This window comes from Panicum hallii, chromosome 3 (assembly GCF_002211085.1).
Source record: "Panicum hallii strain FIL2 chromosome 3, PHallii_v3.1, whole genome shotgun sequence".
Taxonomy (NCBI): domain Eukaryota; kingdom Viridiplantae; phylum Streptophyta; class Magnoliopsida; order Poales; family Poaceae; genus Panicum; species Panicum hallii.
Window position 1 is genome coordinate 16,904,021 of NC_038044.1, and position 14,188 is coordinate 16,918,208.

At 48.4% G+C, this 14,188-nt stretch overlaps 2 protein-coding genes across 2 annotated transcripts; one reads left to right on the forward strand and one right to left on the reverse strand.

Moving 5' to 3' along the window:
* Positions 1-1,993: 1,993 nt before the first annotated feature.
* LOC112886360 lies at positions 1,994-4,198 on the forward strand. The gene is made up of 4 exons (XM_025952245.1): positions 1,994-2,326; positions 2,425-2,526; positions 3,643-3,780; positions 3,861-4,198. The coding sequence occupies exons 1-4, from the start codon at positions 2,102-2,104 to the stop codon at positions 3,900-3,902; spliced, it is 507 nt and encodes a 168-aa protein (XP_025808030.1). The 5' UTR covers positions 1,994-2,101; the 3' UTR covers positions 3,903-4,198.
* Positions 4,199-4,818: 620 nt separating this feature from the next.
* Positions 4,819-8,183, reverse strand: LOC112888090 (probable anion transporter 2, chloroplastic). The gene is made up of 8 exons (XM_025954440.1): positions 7,707-8,183; positions 6,662-6,888; positions 5,978-6,326; positions 5,852-5,896; positions 5,628-5,774; positions 5,382-5,519; positions 5,200-5,233; positions 4,819-5,094 (listed from the first exon to the last, which is right to left on the reverse strand). Exons 1-8 carry the CDS (start codon positions 8,181-8,183, stop codon positions 4,922-4,924), a joined length of 1,590 nt encoding a protein of 529 aa, XP_025810225.1. The 3' UTR covers positions 4,819-4,921.
* Positions 8,184-14,188: the final 6,005 nt, after the last annotated feature.

A 14,188-nucleotide genomic window follows, 5' to 3' on the forward strand; every position in this document is an offset into this window, starting at 1 on the left:
TCAGCATTCAGTTTCTCGTCCATGACTCCTCACCGGATGCTGTTAAATATCTGATGTGTAAGCCAATGGAAATTATGGAAGGAAGGATGGAGGCGTTCCATGTCTTGTAGACGTGACACGCATCCGTGCCGGGTCTCTACATTGCACCTACCGGCATCTCCACATGCCTGTGATAACTGATACCGTGGCCTCGTAGTGTCTTGTAGACATGACGTGTATCCGTGTGCTGGTTTCAACCCAGCACCCACCGGCATCTTCAGATATCATTGCGCGACTGAAGAGTATGATTCTCTGAACCCTGTCCTCGTTACTCTCGGGGTGAGCCGTCATCTTCAGCGTAGTTGGGCAACCTGATACACTTTCCACAAATCTAGTGCCCTGGCGGAGGCAGAGGAAGCCCCTCCAAGTACACCCCGCGAGATGTGCCCTGTTCGACGACGCCGGTGAGCCGTCGCGGTGGGGCCGTGGGGGTAATGGAACGGGATGCCGCATACAATGGCTTTTTCGGCGAAAAATGCTCTGCTATTTTTCCGCGAAAAAACTAAATGGGCCATTTCTTGCAGAAATACATTAGCCGTTATACGCGGATCGTACAACAGCGGCCGTGATGGGCTGGGCTTTAACCTTTTCATCGTTCTCGTTGCAATAGAACGGCTCGGCCCATATTGTAGACCACCACCAATCATGATTTGGGGGTGGTTGGCTCCGGCAGGCTGTTGGATAATTAGGGCTAGTTCGCGAGAAGTATTAGACGTAGATTAATAAAAAATTAATTGCATAATTTTAGGGCTAATTCATAATAAGAATCTATTAATCTTAATTAGTTTATAATTTGATAATATGGTGCTACAGTAAATATATGATAATGATGGATTTATTAGACTTAATAGATTATCTCACGAATTAGTTCGGATCATACAAGTAGTTTTATAATTAACTCATACTGAACATCTGATATAACAGAGCTAAACTTTAGCCTCTAGGTCCAGACACCTCTTTATCTCGGCCCACTTTGCATATGTTCGAGAAGAGTTGAGAAGCCATTTGAATATTTGATTGACCCTTCTGAGTTCTGAATCCTGACACTCGCTCTAGCGGCGCCGCAAAAGACTAGGATTATTCCCCTGAAAAAAAATAACCATGGAACGAAGCGCAAGTGGCTATATGCAGCGATGGGATCTCTTCCTAGCTGAATTGCTAGTTCTTCTTTCGGGAGTCGCTGGGTAGTGCAGCGGAAACGTATTTTCAGTGGTAACCATGCCAATGCCCATCCGTAATCATGTTCGTGGCATGGGAGCATTTAGGTAGCATGCTGCCACTTGCCTATTCGGCTATTCCTGTTCGATGATCATTGGTCAGCCACTCAGCCTTCATGGGCAGTAGTATTTTTGCAAGTCCAGCTATCCTCTGGAGATGGATATCCTCACAAGTCAAAACTGAAAACTGAAAAGTGGCTAAGCTCTCACTGACAGTGTACCTGATACTGACGGTTCTCACATGCCAGATCGCCTAGAGAACAGCTCAAACGGAGTCACTAATATCTTTAACTACAGAAGTTATCTACTGAAACTAGAACATAGTAGTGAATAGTGCCCCCAAAATCCAACCACAGTTATTCTAAACGTGCTTTGTTTGGTGGCTGACTGTGCTCGGCACTCTCCGTAATTTACAAAAAGCTAACCTAAACTCGCTACCAGGCGTGCTCTGCGAAGTGCAAAAAGGATAGCAGCAACGCCGGCCGGCACCTCGCGAAATCTGGAACCATCCGTCCATCGCCATCAGCGGTCACGAGTTTGGGCACAGAAGCGGCGGATCCCCATCGGGATAACCTAATCCATCCACCGTCCCATCTTTCGCAATCAGACCAGACGCCACCATCACGGCTCCGTCGCCGTCGCAACCTGCCCGGGTCCCCCCCGCAAAACAGCCCGTCCCCGACCCCGGCCCGGAAGGGCCGAAAACCGCGCGTCGCCCGCCCATAGAGAGAGCAGAGACCGACGACGGTTTGGTCCGCCACCGAATCACCATTCACCAACCCGCGCTGTCCCTTGGACCGAGCCAGAGCCGAGACCCGAGCAGGCGAACCCAGAAGCCGCTCGCCATGGCGACGACGCGGCCGGCGCGCAGCGACCCGCACCTTCCGCCGGAGGAGGCGGCGCGCGTGGAGGCCGAGGTGCGGGGCTACTTCGACAGCGCCGCGCCGAGGCGCCCGGCCAAGCCGCCGCGCAGCGACCCGTCGGAGGACGTCGCCGGCGCGGAGGCAGGCGCCGGGGACCACGACCTGCCGGAGCTCCGCAAGCTGCGCGACCTCGAGGCCAAGCCCCAGGTCAGCTGCCACCTTCGTGGTACTCAAATTCTTGCTTCGTGTTTCGCCGTTGAAATCGATCGGCCGACGTGAGCGTGGTGGTGCCTTGTGGTATGCAGAAGCTGGTGCTGGACGGAGCAGGGGATGTGGACGGCGGGGAGGAGTACGTGGAGACGCGGTACTACGATGGGCTCATAGGCATCGACAAGCAGCATCACACGGTAAGCTTTGAATGTACCCTGTGCCCGTGTGTGCACTCTGTAGGGAAAAATTGTTTTACCGAAATTTGTAATTTTAGTTGTGCGTGACAAACTGTTTGTCGGTGCAGTAAATTGGCCAAGTTATAAGGCTTAGTGTAAGTTAGGATTCTGTTTTTCAGGATTCTTTTCTAGCGTAATCACTCTTATCATGTCAATGTGTCTGCCGTCTAGTGATAGCTGCTTTTGAACTCTTGATTGAAATCCTCCCATCATAACTGCATTCAAGGAATAAAGTTTGTTCACACAAGAGCCTTGACCAAACTATATCGTATAATTTTCACCGGAATGGTGTCAAATTATTGTTGAGTTCGCTTGCAAAAGTGATCGCAGTTGATAGAGAAGTAGTCAATTACCATTGTATTTCTTGGTTTTTCGGGTCCTCTTTCAGCATGCTCTATATGAGAGTCACTAGCAGTTTTCCTTGAAAATGCTATGATTAGCAAAATGGGCATTAGGATTATCTTTAACTGTTAAGTATGTGTTAGTTAAGAAATATGAATGCGCAATGAAAGTCTGAAGATTGCTTTACACTTTGATTTCTTTTTTAAAGTAATAGCACGAACCCTGCCTGTATAAGTGCAGAACCAATGCATGAAGTGAGCCTGACTATACTAACTATGAATGGGCTATCATAGCCCATTCATAGTTAGTATAGTCAGGCTCACTTCATGCATTGGTGTGCTACCACTGATATAAATAAACTGTTCTGGAATGCATATATCAACAATTGGTCATGAGACATTTTCTAGCTTAAGTTGTACTGCTCTGCTGGAGACTCTGGGGCAAAGCAGTATAATCATTCTCAGATGCTGGCCTAGGACAGCTGAATTATCAGGAGGAACATTAGGAATTTGCTATGAACTCCGAGGTTTCAATATTGAGGCCTTTCATGATGCTTGTTATCTCCAGACCAAAAGCAAAATGCACTGATCCCATGAACCTATGTTTATTTTTGTCCTAGAGACTGTCTTAAGTCTTAACGGTGGACAGTTGATTTTTCGTTCGTAATTTAGTTGCAGTGTGCATTCTGTAACATTGTTACATGGATATGTTTAACCCGATCATGTTTCTTTGCAGACCGGTACAGGTTTTATCAAAGTGGAGAGACCCAATGGAAGCGGCTTTAGCGTAACGAGCAACGGCTCCTCATCTACCAGCTTTGTCCGATGCACGAGCAATCCTGCGACGAATGATTGGATACCATCCGCTGAGACCGTATGCCAACCAACCAGAACATTGGCGAGCAAACCAGCATTGCATTTTGTGGTTCCCTGAACTGACTTTTAAATTTGCAGGTCATCCCAGCTTCGAACAAGCCCAGCAGGAGTGACTCCTGATCGGACTTCCTTGCCTTTAGAGAGTGCGGTGAATTGTATCCAAATCTTTTCGGGGTAATAATAAGATGATAATAAAGAGCACCACCGTCTCTGTGTGATGTCAACGGAAGACGAGCAGCGGCCGCGAGGTACTGAACGACACAACACAACGGCGCAGGTGCACAGGTTTGAGCGGAGATGTGTGGCTACTTAAAACCAAGAATGTGTACGGTTACCTCAGCACGTTGTAATTTGTTGCTGCACACTACTGTTGAGAATGCTCTACAGAGTCTGAATGAATGTGATTGATTTGATAACCAAGTGTGCCAGTCCTGAACTCCTTATTTAGGAATCTTTGTGCAAGAAGATGAGGATCTGTTGGCTAACAGAGCCGCATGGGCCCCCGTGGCGCGGGGCGGCTTAACTATCTAAAAGATTCGTAGAACTCTGTGCTGGGCCGTCTCGTGGCCGCGCACCCACCCTGCGCCGCCAACCCAAAAAAAACAACACTCTGCTCTTGGGCCAGAGCCGAAGGCACCTACGGCCCACCAATTACTCATGCCGCAGGTCGCAACTCGCAAGCAACAGACCGGCCGACACGCGCGCGATTCCTTTTTTTCTTTTTCATCCACTCTCTCAGTCATCTTCAGCCGGCGGCCGTCGGGACGGAAGACGGAACCGAGAGAGCCTCCGGCCGGACAGCGCCTGCCGAGATCCCCCGTTCGCGGGGCCGCCGCTCAGTCGGCTGCTAGCATAGTCAGCCTTGCCTCGTTGCGCTCTCCGCCGCACCAACTGGCAGGTCCGCGTCCACGCTCACTCGTCCACCGCCGCATCTTGCTCGGTAATTTCGTCGAACACCGGGCACGCACCTCATTCCCAATGTTCTTCTGTGATTTCCTCGCAAGCTAACAACGTTTCCGCACGATTCCACAGGAAGTAAACAAACAACCTCTATCTTATTCCTTTTCCTGGGGAGATACAAATAATTGTTGGTACACCTTGGGATTCTGCACAAAAGAATCTCTAGCAACTTTTGTTTCTCAGTCAAAAATCAGGTCGCCGGTCGCGTAGACGTTGTAGAAGATGGTGGCGCTGAAGTAGAGCGCCGCCGTGAGGGTGAGGAAGGCCTGGAAGGACCCCAGCCACTGCACGAAGTAGCCGGTCCCGATGGTGCTAACTATGGCGGCCACCGTCCCGATGCCGTTCGTCAGCCCTGTCCACGCGGCCGAAGATCACGTCAGATACAAAGCCAGAGGAATGCAGCGATGAATACAGGAGACTCATATCTTGTCTGCTAATTTTCGAGTTACAAACATACCGTGCAATGATCCAGCGTATTTGGGAGCAATGTCCTGATCGGAAGAAAAAAAAAATCAAAGAAGACACCTTCCTTCAGATCGAAGTACAGGAGTGGTGGAAGTAGTAGTACAGAAAGGGAAAATATTGTTCATAGAGTTGAAGGTGGTATGATCACTGATCAGGGCATGAAGGAAACATTACCTGTATATTGCAGAAGTATCCGGCTTGGCAGAAAGAACTCAAGCTCAGGGCAATGGTCATGAGAACCGCAGCAACTGATGGAGTTTGGGCAAACCTTAAGCATAGCAATGACACACCAGGCCCCATAAAACCAATGGACTGCAGGGAAATCAGAATTGTGATGAGTCATTTGTTTCAGGTTATGCGGGGGATCAGTCTATTCTGTGAACAGAGCAAGGCCAAGGCAATTCCCAGGCATTTTTTTACCTGCATAATTTTCCGAACTAGTCCTACGGAGAAACCAGATTTGATCAGGAAATCTGCAGAGGCTCCTGCAACATAACCGGACACAGCCATGACTGCCCAAGGTATGGCGCTGAACCATGCTGCTTGTTTCAGATTTACATTATAAACCTGAGGTAGCCTTGTAGTTAGAGATAGCTTGGAGTTTTGAGTAACATTAATCAACAAGAAGGCCTTTGGTCACATACCGTTTTGAAGTACACAGGCATCCACGACAGTAGAACAAAGTAGCCCTGCACGGTATTTTGAATTTGCTGGTGTTAGAATTCGTACAATATAACTAAACTTTAATGTTGCGAGCCGATCATCCTTACCCAGTTGTTGACCACATTGGCTACAGTGACAGCCAAGAACTCAAGTCTTGAGAACAATTCCCTTAGGGATGGGCATTTGGTGCCTTTAGCTTTAGATCCACTTCTTCCAGCTAGGATAAATTGCAGCTCAGATTTGCTTATGGTACGGCTGTCAATAGGATCACTTTCTACATTAAACATCCATACAGAGAGCCACAAGTAACCAAGCGATGCGAAGAAGGCAAATGTTCCAGTGAGGCCTATGTGTGACATGATGATCGGTGTTGCTAGGAAGCTGATGACGTTTCCAAGATGGAATCCACCCATAGAAATGCCAACAGCGGTGGCACGCTCTTGTGTTGGGAACCACCTGGTTCATGCTCAGTGTTAGATTGAATCCCAAACTGAATCTTGTTTGAATGTCAGATTCTTTAGCAGCTAGAGTTGATATCAATAAAAGAAACATTAACTGAAATACCAGCAAGATCAGCAGAACAATACTTGCATGTACAGTTGAAAGAATTATTCTAGTTACTTAGGTGGTAATTTAGCAAATAGTACAGCTGTTCAATCTCAACTCTAGGTAGTTATTCTCTCTTTTTTTTAAAAAAAATCCTTTCAGACTGAGAGATTGATGTGGCTTAATGAAAGACAACTTAAAGGGCCAATTACAAGCAAATTCAGTGGATCAAATTTGTTACTCACTTTGGTAAGAAGGTGCTCATTGTCGGAAATGCAACACCTTCTGCTAGGCCAAAGAGTGCACGCACAGCAAGCAACATGATGGTGGAGCGGGAGGCGGCCCAAGGAGTGAGGATTGTAGCCAAGGACCAGAGTGCAGCAGCACCTGCCATCACCTTCTTCCCACCATATTTGTCTGCCAAAGCTCCTCCAACCATGGATGAGAAAACGTATCCCCACAAAAATGATGACTGCAGAAATGGCGATAAGATTTAACCTCAGATTCAATCAGCCTAATAGCAAGATAACACGTTGTGTTCATTATTGCTACGCAGGCATGCATGATGCATACATGTTTATTGATCTGAGTCTTTAACCAGTTCAAATATTTAGTTGAGTGCTTCTGGTTACTTTTTTTTCCCCGCAGTGTAATCCTCCTGGTCCCTATCACCAGGTAAAAACAAAACCCCAAAAGCAAGGAGCCAAGGACGTTTGGACTACTACAATTATCCAATTCGAATCCTACCGATATCAGGAGACTTTTGATACCATGTCAAGTTGGAGACCCTTCCACTGTATAGTTTTGACCTGTCCAAAGAAACTGACCTTCACTTTACCTTTCTGTGTTCTGCAGTCAAATATAAACTAAGTATATTGTCAAGGCTGGTCATCTATTGAGAGAGCAAACATCAACTTCCATTCTCAAATTCACCGTGTTCTGGTGACATGTTGGTAACTTGGAGCTGCTCTGGGCCGGCACACTGGCAAGACTGTAGCATGTAAGAGGCTGGCAGAACGGCCGTCTCGCATCATTGCAGTTCCGCGTCCTTCTAAAATGTAATGCTTTGGTCGTTTTCCGATCGCGTCTGGCACTGACGTGTCGAAGCAGGGTTGACTTTGTTGCTCTGAACATTTTGTTCTTCAGCGACAGAGCAGCGAATTTGTTGCTTAATTTCAGAGAAAAAAGGGGGCCTTTTGCTTTGCTTCTACTTTTCGTCAATGCACGGATGAAAAAGGGGCTAGGGAGAAGACGGAACGGAAGTGCTCTAGGCGATCCACCCGTGCTTACCTGGACGATTCCGACGAAGGAGCTGGACCATCCGTACTGCGCGGCCATCGGCACGACGGCGACGGACATGACGACCCGGTCGGCGTTGCAGAGCAGCATGATGGCCGCCACCAGCGCCACCACCTTGGCCCGCTCCGGGAACGCCGACGCCACCGCGGGCCGCACGGCGCTCGCCACGGCAGCGGCGGCGGGGACGGGGACAGGCCCGACCCTGTCGAAGCTCGCGCTGCACGTGGCGACAACGTCCCGCCGACTGACGCTCGGCCCATCGCCGCCGAGCGAGCTGGGACCGCCACTGACGAGGCTCCTCCCGCTGATGCTGGCGGCGCAAGCGTCGCCGCCGAGCGGCACGGACGAGGTGCATATCCGCAGCCGTGCCGGCGCCCCCAAGCCCACAGCCCCGACCCTCGTGGATCTGTACCTGACCGGGCTCGCGGAGGCCTTCACGGACACGCACGACCTGACGACCGGCGCCATCGTCAAGCTTGATCCAACTACCTGCCCGTGGGAGAAGCTGAGAGCCTGGATGCACGGCAGCAAAGCGGGAAAGAGAGAGCTCTCAGCTCAGAGGGCCACGGCGGGGATCGGAGAGCCCATGGCAGTGAGGCGGCGGTGCGTGCGGCGGAATTGATCGGCGGGGGTTGGTGGGTTAAATTAGGAGGACTGAAGGATGGTGGTCACGATTGACGAAGTGTGGTAGGTGGCAGCAGATCGAAGTGTGGAAGGTGATCAATCGGCTCGTGTTAAATGGGCGAGGAGCCGTTCGTTTTTTTTGGCAAAATGGCAACGTTGCTAGTGGTGCCGGTGCCGGTACGGTGTCGCTGGGCGGACGTGGATCGGAAAGGGTCAAGGGTTGCGGGGGCGCCGTGCCGGCGTCCGGCGGGGCACCTACTGCGGCGCGGCCGGTTCGCCACCTAACCAGAAGGCGAGACGACGACGACCACCTGGCACGCCCGGGAGAGAATGAGCATGGAGGTGGCAAGGCAACGACTAGCGCGCGGCCTGTTGACGTTTGTGTTCCGGGAGCCGGCGGTTGGCGTGTGTGATCAGCGGCGTGCCAGGAGGTGTCTGGTCAGGTCCGGGGAAGAAGATGGTGGACTGGAGTCCGGGGAGGGTTGGTTGCCGGGCCGGCGGCCCTCGACGGCGACAGCCATTTGTTTGGCGGCACCAACTCGCCTGGAGGTGACCGTCGCGCCGGAAACCGATCTGGACCGTTAGGGTCTCCCTACTCCCATAAAGGCATTTCGCTTCAGCATAGTGGCGGCCACATTTCTGCTCCTCTCTTCTTTTACCACATGGCCAACCCCCCACCCCAGGGGAACGCGACCTCGTCGCCCAATCGACCGTCAAGTCTCTCTCTCTTATACATTCTTTACTATATAGCTATAGTAGCATAGTGCCCACGTGTTTGCTATTGGTAATATAAATTTTATCCGGATCTACATTATACCATCAATTTTGTATTTTTTCACTCTGTGTAAAGACCATGCTGTGAGTAGAGCTAGACGAAATGCTCGTAGCTCGTTAGCTCGCTCGGCCAGCACGCGGCTCAGCTTGGCTCATTGCAATTGACTAATAGCCGAGCAGGTCATTTTGCTCGTTAGTATAACGAGCCAGCTCGAGCCGGCTCACGAGCCGCTCGCGGGCTTATCAAGCTGCACACACCAGCAAGCCAGCAGCCCAAATATACAAGCCCAATTAGCCCAACAGCCCATCTGAGTTGAATCCTAGAGCCACACTCAAGCCGTTCGGCCACTTACCCTTCCTGATCCCATCGCCTCAGCGCCTCCCCCGTTCTTCTTCATGTCGCGATGTCCGGGGCCGGCGCCGACTCCTGCCGCCCCACTGCGCTACCGCCCGCTCCCCTCTAGCCTCCCTCCGACCCCACAGAACCCGAGCTGTCGCGACGGTGCCCTTCCCCCTCCCGATTTCTGTCGCCCCTCCCTCGACTCGCACAGCCTCGCTGCGCCTAGTTCGTGATGCGCCATCGACCCTCCCCCTCCCGATTTCCATCGCTCCTCCTCTTTCACAACTCATGCTACCTCGCCGCACAAATCCAATAGATGTGCTACCGCTATAGGGGTCCGGCGCTCGTCCCTGGCGGGGACGCTAGGGACGAGCACTGGGGTGGCGACGCCAGGGACGAGCGCCGGACCCCTGTAGCGGTAGCACATCTGTTGGATTTGTGCGTCAAAGGCAGCAGGTGCTGGAGGAGGGTCCTGATCTGCGTGATGGAGAAGATCGCCGACGGGATCAGGGAACTGCGCAGAGGAAGAGCGAGAGGAGTGAGCAGCGTTGGAGGAGGGATTGGAGTTGACATCCATAGTACGGATGGCGGCAAGGAACATGAGGAGAATGGGCCGCTCGCCTTTGGCTCGTGAGCTGTACCGAGCCGAGCCGAGCCGGCTCGTTATCCAGCCCTAGCCTTGAGCGCGTGAAGTGTTGATTGTTCGGGTTTCGATTGTAATTCCAATTGATTCGTCTGGATTCCGATTAGAATTCCGATTGATTTGTTTGTGTTCTGATTAGGATTCCGATTGACGGATCAAAGAATCAAAGCAAGCAATGATTCCTTAGTCCCTTCGTAATCGGAATTCGGGTGATCGTATGTTGAGTTAAAAGTATGAAACCATTTAGAATTAGCGCTTGACAAGTAAAATAGAAAAAATATTGAAGTCCTTCATCGACAATACTATATTATAATATAATATAAAAGTTGTCGGAGGATTTCTCCAGACGGGTGGCGGAGTGCACCCGCCTAATCCTAGCTTAGGATGAGTTTGGAGGAAGTCAAGGAATGCTCGATCTAGAGGCGTATGTGAAAGTGCATCTAGGCCCCTAATTGATTTTGATGATTCTTAACAATCACAATTTGGGATATGATGCTTTGATGAAGTTGTGTGCAGGAATAAAATAAAAAGATTTAAGAAGAAGATGAAAAGAAGGTCCCCAATTCAAATATGTATGGTGGTGGAGTTCACTGGTGATTTAATTCAAATTTTCATTTTGAATTTGAGTATAGGACCACCGTACTATAAAGGGGGATGCTGTCGATTGATCTAAGTTGTTAAAGTGCTTCACTTTGAGATGGAATACTTTCTTTGAGATAACCTTTCTCGCAAATACATCTGGGTCGGATGATCCGGCCCTAGGCCAAAACTCTCTGCCTCAGGCCGGATGATCCGGCCTAAGTGGCTTCTCCTCACTGCCCTGGGTCGGATGATCCGGACCTAGGCCGGATGATCCGGCCCATTCGCCTGAAACCCTCTGTTGCTTGCCGGATGATCCGACTCCTTGGCCGGATGATCCGGCCCTGGGAATTCTGGAGAGTTTTTCGTACTTAAAGTGAGTGCTTGGTCGGATGATCCGGCTATAGGCCGGATGATCCGGTACCCCCTAGTTTACACATAACGGTCACTTGAGTAGGGTGGGGTATTTATACCCTCTCCCCCCCCTCATTCATGGCTGCTCTTTCCCAACGACCTAACAACCCAGCACAGCATTGATTTTCACTCTTTCCTCCATCCAAGAGCTTGATTCTTGCAAGGATTCACCTAGGGATTGAGAGGAAGTGAGATTTAGGGTGTGGGAAGAGAGCACTTCGTGATCTTTCACTTGTTCATCTCAAGAAGCACTTGAAGCATCCTCGGTTCATCGATTTGCATTTGTTACTCTTAGAGCATTGCTCCTAAACGGTTAGAGGTGCCGGGAAGCTCCCATTCCTTTGTGGTTTAAGCTCCCGGAAGTTTGTATTACCCATCTCTTTGTGAGATCAATAGTAAGTAACTCAATCCTCCTTTGTGGTTGATTGTGAGAGACTTGGGGCTAGTGACAGCCCGGCTCTTTGTGAGCATCTCAACGGAGACGTAGCTCCTTTGTGGAGTGAACTTCGGATTAAATCTTGTGTCTCCATTTACTTATTTTTGTTCATATTGTTCTTGAGCTTGTTTTGACTCGATCTACTAGATAGGTGTAGATCTCTCACATTGAATACCAGCATAGGCCCTGTAATACCTTTTTCCAACTTTGTATTCAAAGGGAATTGTCAAATTTTAAGTATTTTTTTGAATTTAGTGGTTGGCTACTTTTCCCGGCAGGAAGATCCGACCTTAGGCCGGATCATCCGACCCCCGGAAGATCCGACCTTGTGCCGGATCATCCGGCCCCTGATGATTTTCTACCAAGATTTTCAGAAAAATTCGAACAAGGCCTATTCACCCCCCCTCTAGGCCTAGTGTTGGTCCTTTCAATTGGTATCAGAGCCTAATCCCTTGATTAAGGCTTAACCGCTAAGGGAAACACACTATGGCCGGGATCGGTGATAACTCCGGTATTGGTGCATTCTCCGAGAAAGAACATGTGGTTGTGGAATCATGCTCAGATGATGATGACAACTTCGCCATAAGCGATGTTGATGAAAGCTTGGGGGAAGCGGAGAAGAAGAAGAAACGAAGTGAGAAGATAAGAAAGAAGATTGCCGAACAAGCCGAGAAGAAAGCACAAAAGCTTCTCAAGAAGAAGTTGAAGGAGAAAGAAATTCTTGCAGGACTTCATGCGGTGTCTCATTCATATAAGACTTCTTCCTCTCATAGAACTCTTGATCCTGCTAACCTTACTTTTACATCGGTCCCAATGGGAAAAATTCCTCACTTTGATGGGAGTGACTATGCTCGTTGGAGCGATGATATAAAAATGTACTTATATGGTCTACACCCTTCTCTTTGGACTATTGTGGTTGTAGGTGTGGATATCAACGCCAACCCCCCTCACACAAAGGAGCAAGAACATGACTTCTTCCGAAATGCTCAAGCCGTGATGGTTCTTCGAAGCTCTCTAAGCTCTTATGAATACAACAAGATAAGAGGGCTTGAAATTGCAAAGGACATTTGGGATACGCTCCAATTGTCTCATGAAGGAACGAATGTGGTTAAGGAAGGAAAGATGGATGTTCTTCAAGGGGAACTTGAATCTTTTGTCATGAACAAAGATGAAAGTCTTAAAGAAATGCATGATCGCTTGAAGGTTCTTGTGACCGAGATAAGAATGCTTGGTAGTAAGGATTGGGATAAGCACAAAGTCACCAAGAAAATGCCTAGAGCATATGCGCCTAAGAATCCAATGCTTGCAACCATGATTAGAGACAAAAGAAAATTTAAGCATATGCTACCCATGGAGTTGTTCAACAAGTTGCAATTCCATGAGATGAACAATTTGGATGTGTCCAAGTCTATTGAACAAAGTGAAGTCAAAGCAATTGGTCTAAAGGCTGAACCAAGCAACAAGAATGAGTCAAAAGAGAAGATCTCAAAGTCTAAAAAGAAAGAAGACTCAAGTGACAATGATAGCACCGACGAAGAGACCGCCATGATGGTGAAGAACTTCAAGAAGTTCATGAAGAGAAGAAGAGACAAGAAATCAGTTCACCAAAGAAGATGCTATGAGTGCGGCGAGAAAGGTCACTACATCGCCGATTGTCCTCACAAGAAAAATGACAAGGAAGACAATAAATCAAAGAACAAGTACAATGATAAAGAGAAGAAGTACAAGGAGAGGAGCAAGGAATACAAGAAGAAACATGGCAATGCCCATGTTGGTGAAGGTTGGGAGTCAAGTGATGACTCCGACAAAGAAGAAATAGCAACTCTTGCTATTCAAGCCCCTACACCAACTCAAAGACTCTTCAGCAACTTCTTCGAAAGTGATGATGAACTTCCCATTTGCCTTATGGCTCAAGGGACTAAGGTATTAATGTTTCCGCCCCTCCATCATCCACTCCCTTAACATCTAGTGACATAGAAGATAACCTATATGAAGAGGAGGCCGAACTAGAAAGAAACATGATAAATGAATTTGGCAAAAAAGGCTATAAACAAATTAAAAAACTAATGGAGAAATTGGAAAAGAGAAAAGAGACTCTTGAGAGGCAAGAAGACTTGCTTATCCTTTAAAAGGAAAGAAACCTTGCCCTTAAGAAAACTCTAGTTGAGGAAAAGGTGAAGGTTGATAAATTGACACTTGACTTGTCAAGTGCCAATGACTCTCTTAAGAGTATGTCAAAGGAAGCATATTTAATTAATGACTTGTTTATCAATTTAAAGAATGCACATAGTGAGCTTCAAGTAAGGCATTCAAGCCTAGAGGTCAAATATAAAGATCTTGAAGCTATCTTTGACACTCTTTTAAAAAATGCCAAAACCAACTCCAAAACAACTCATGATCCAAATGTTTCCACTAGTGAAGGTTGCTCAAGATGTTATTCAATTGATATCAAATCTTGTGAAACTAACCTTGTTAAGCTAGAAGAAAAGATCAAAGCGAAAGATGCTCAAATTAAGGATTTGAACAAGTTGGTTAACATGAGTAAAGCCAAAGGTAAGAATGTTTTCGAGTCACATCCGGCATATAAGACCGAGAGATATCCTAGTATTAAGGATGGACTCGGATTCTCAAGAGGTGGAAGATCAAATGGCACAAGAAAAATA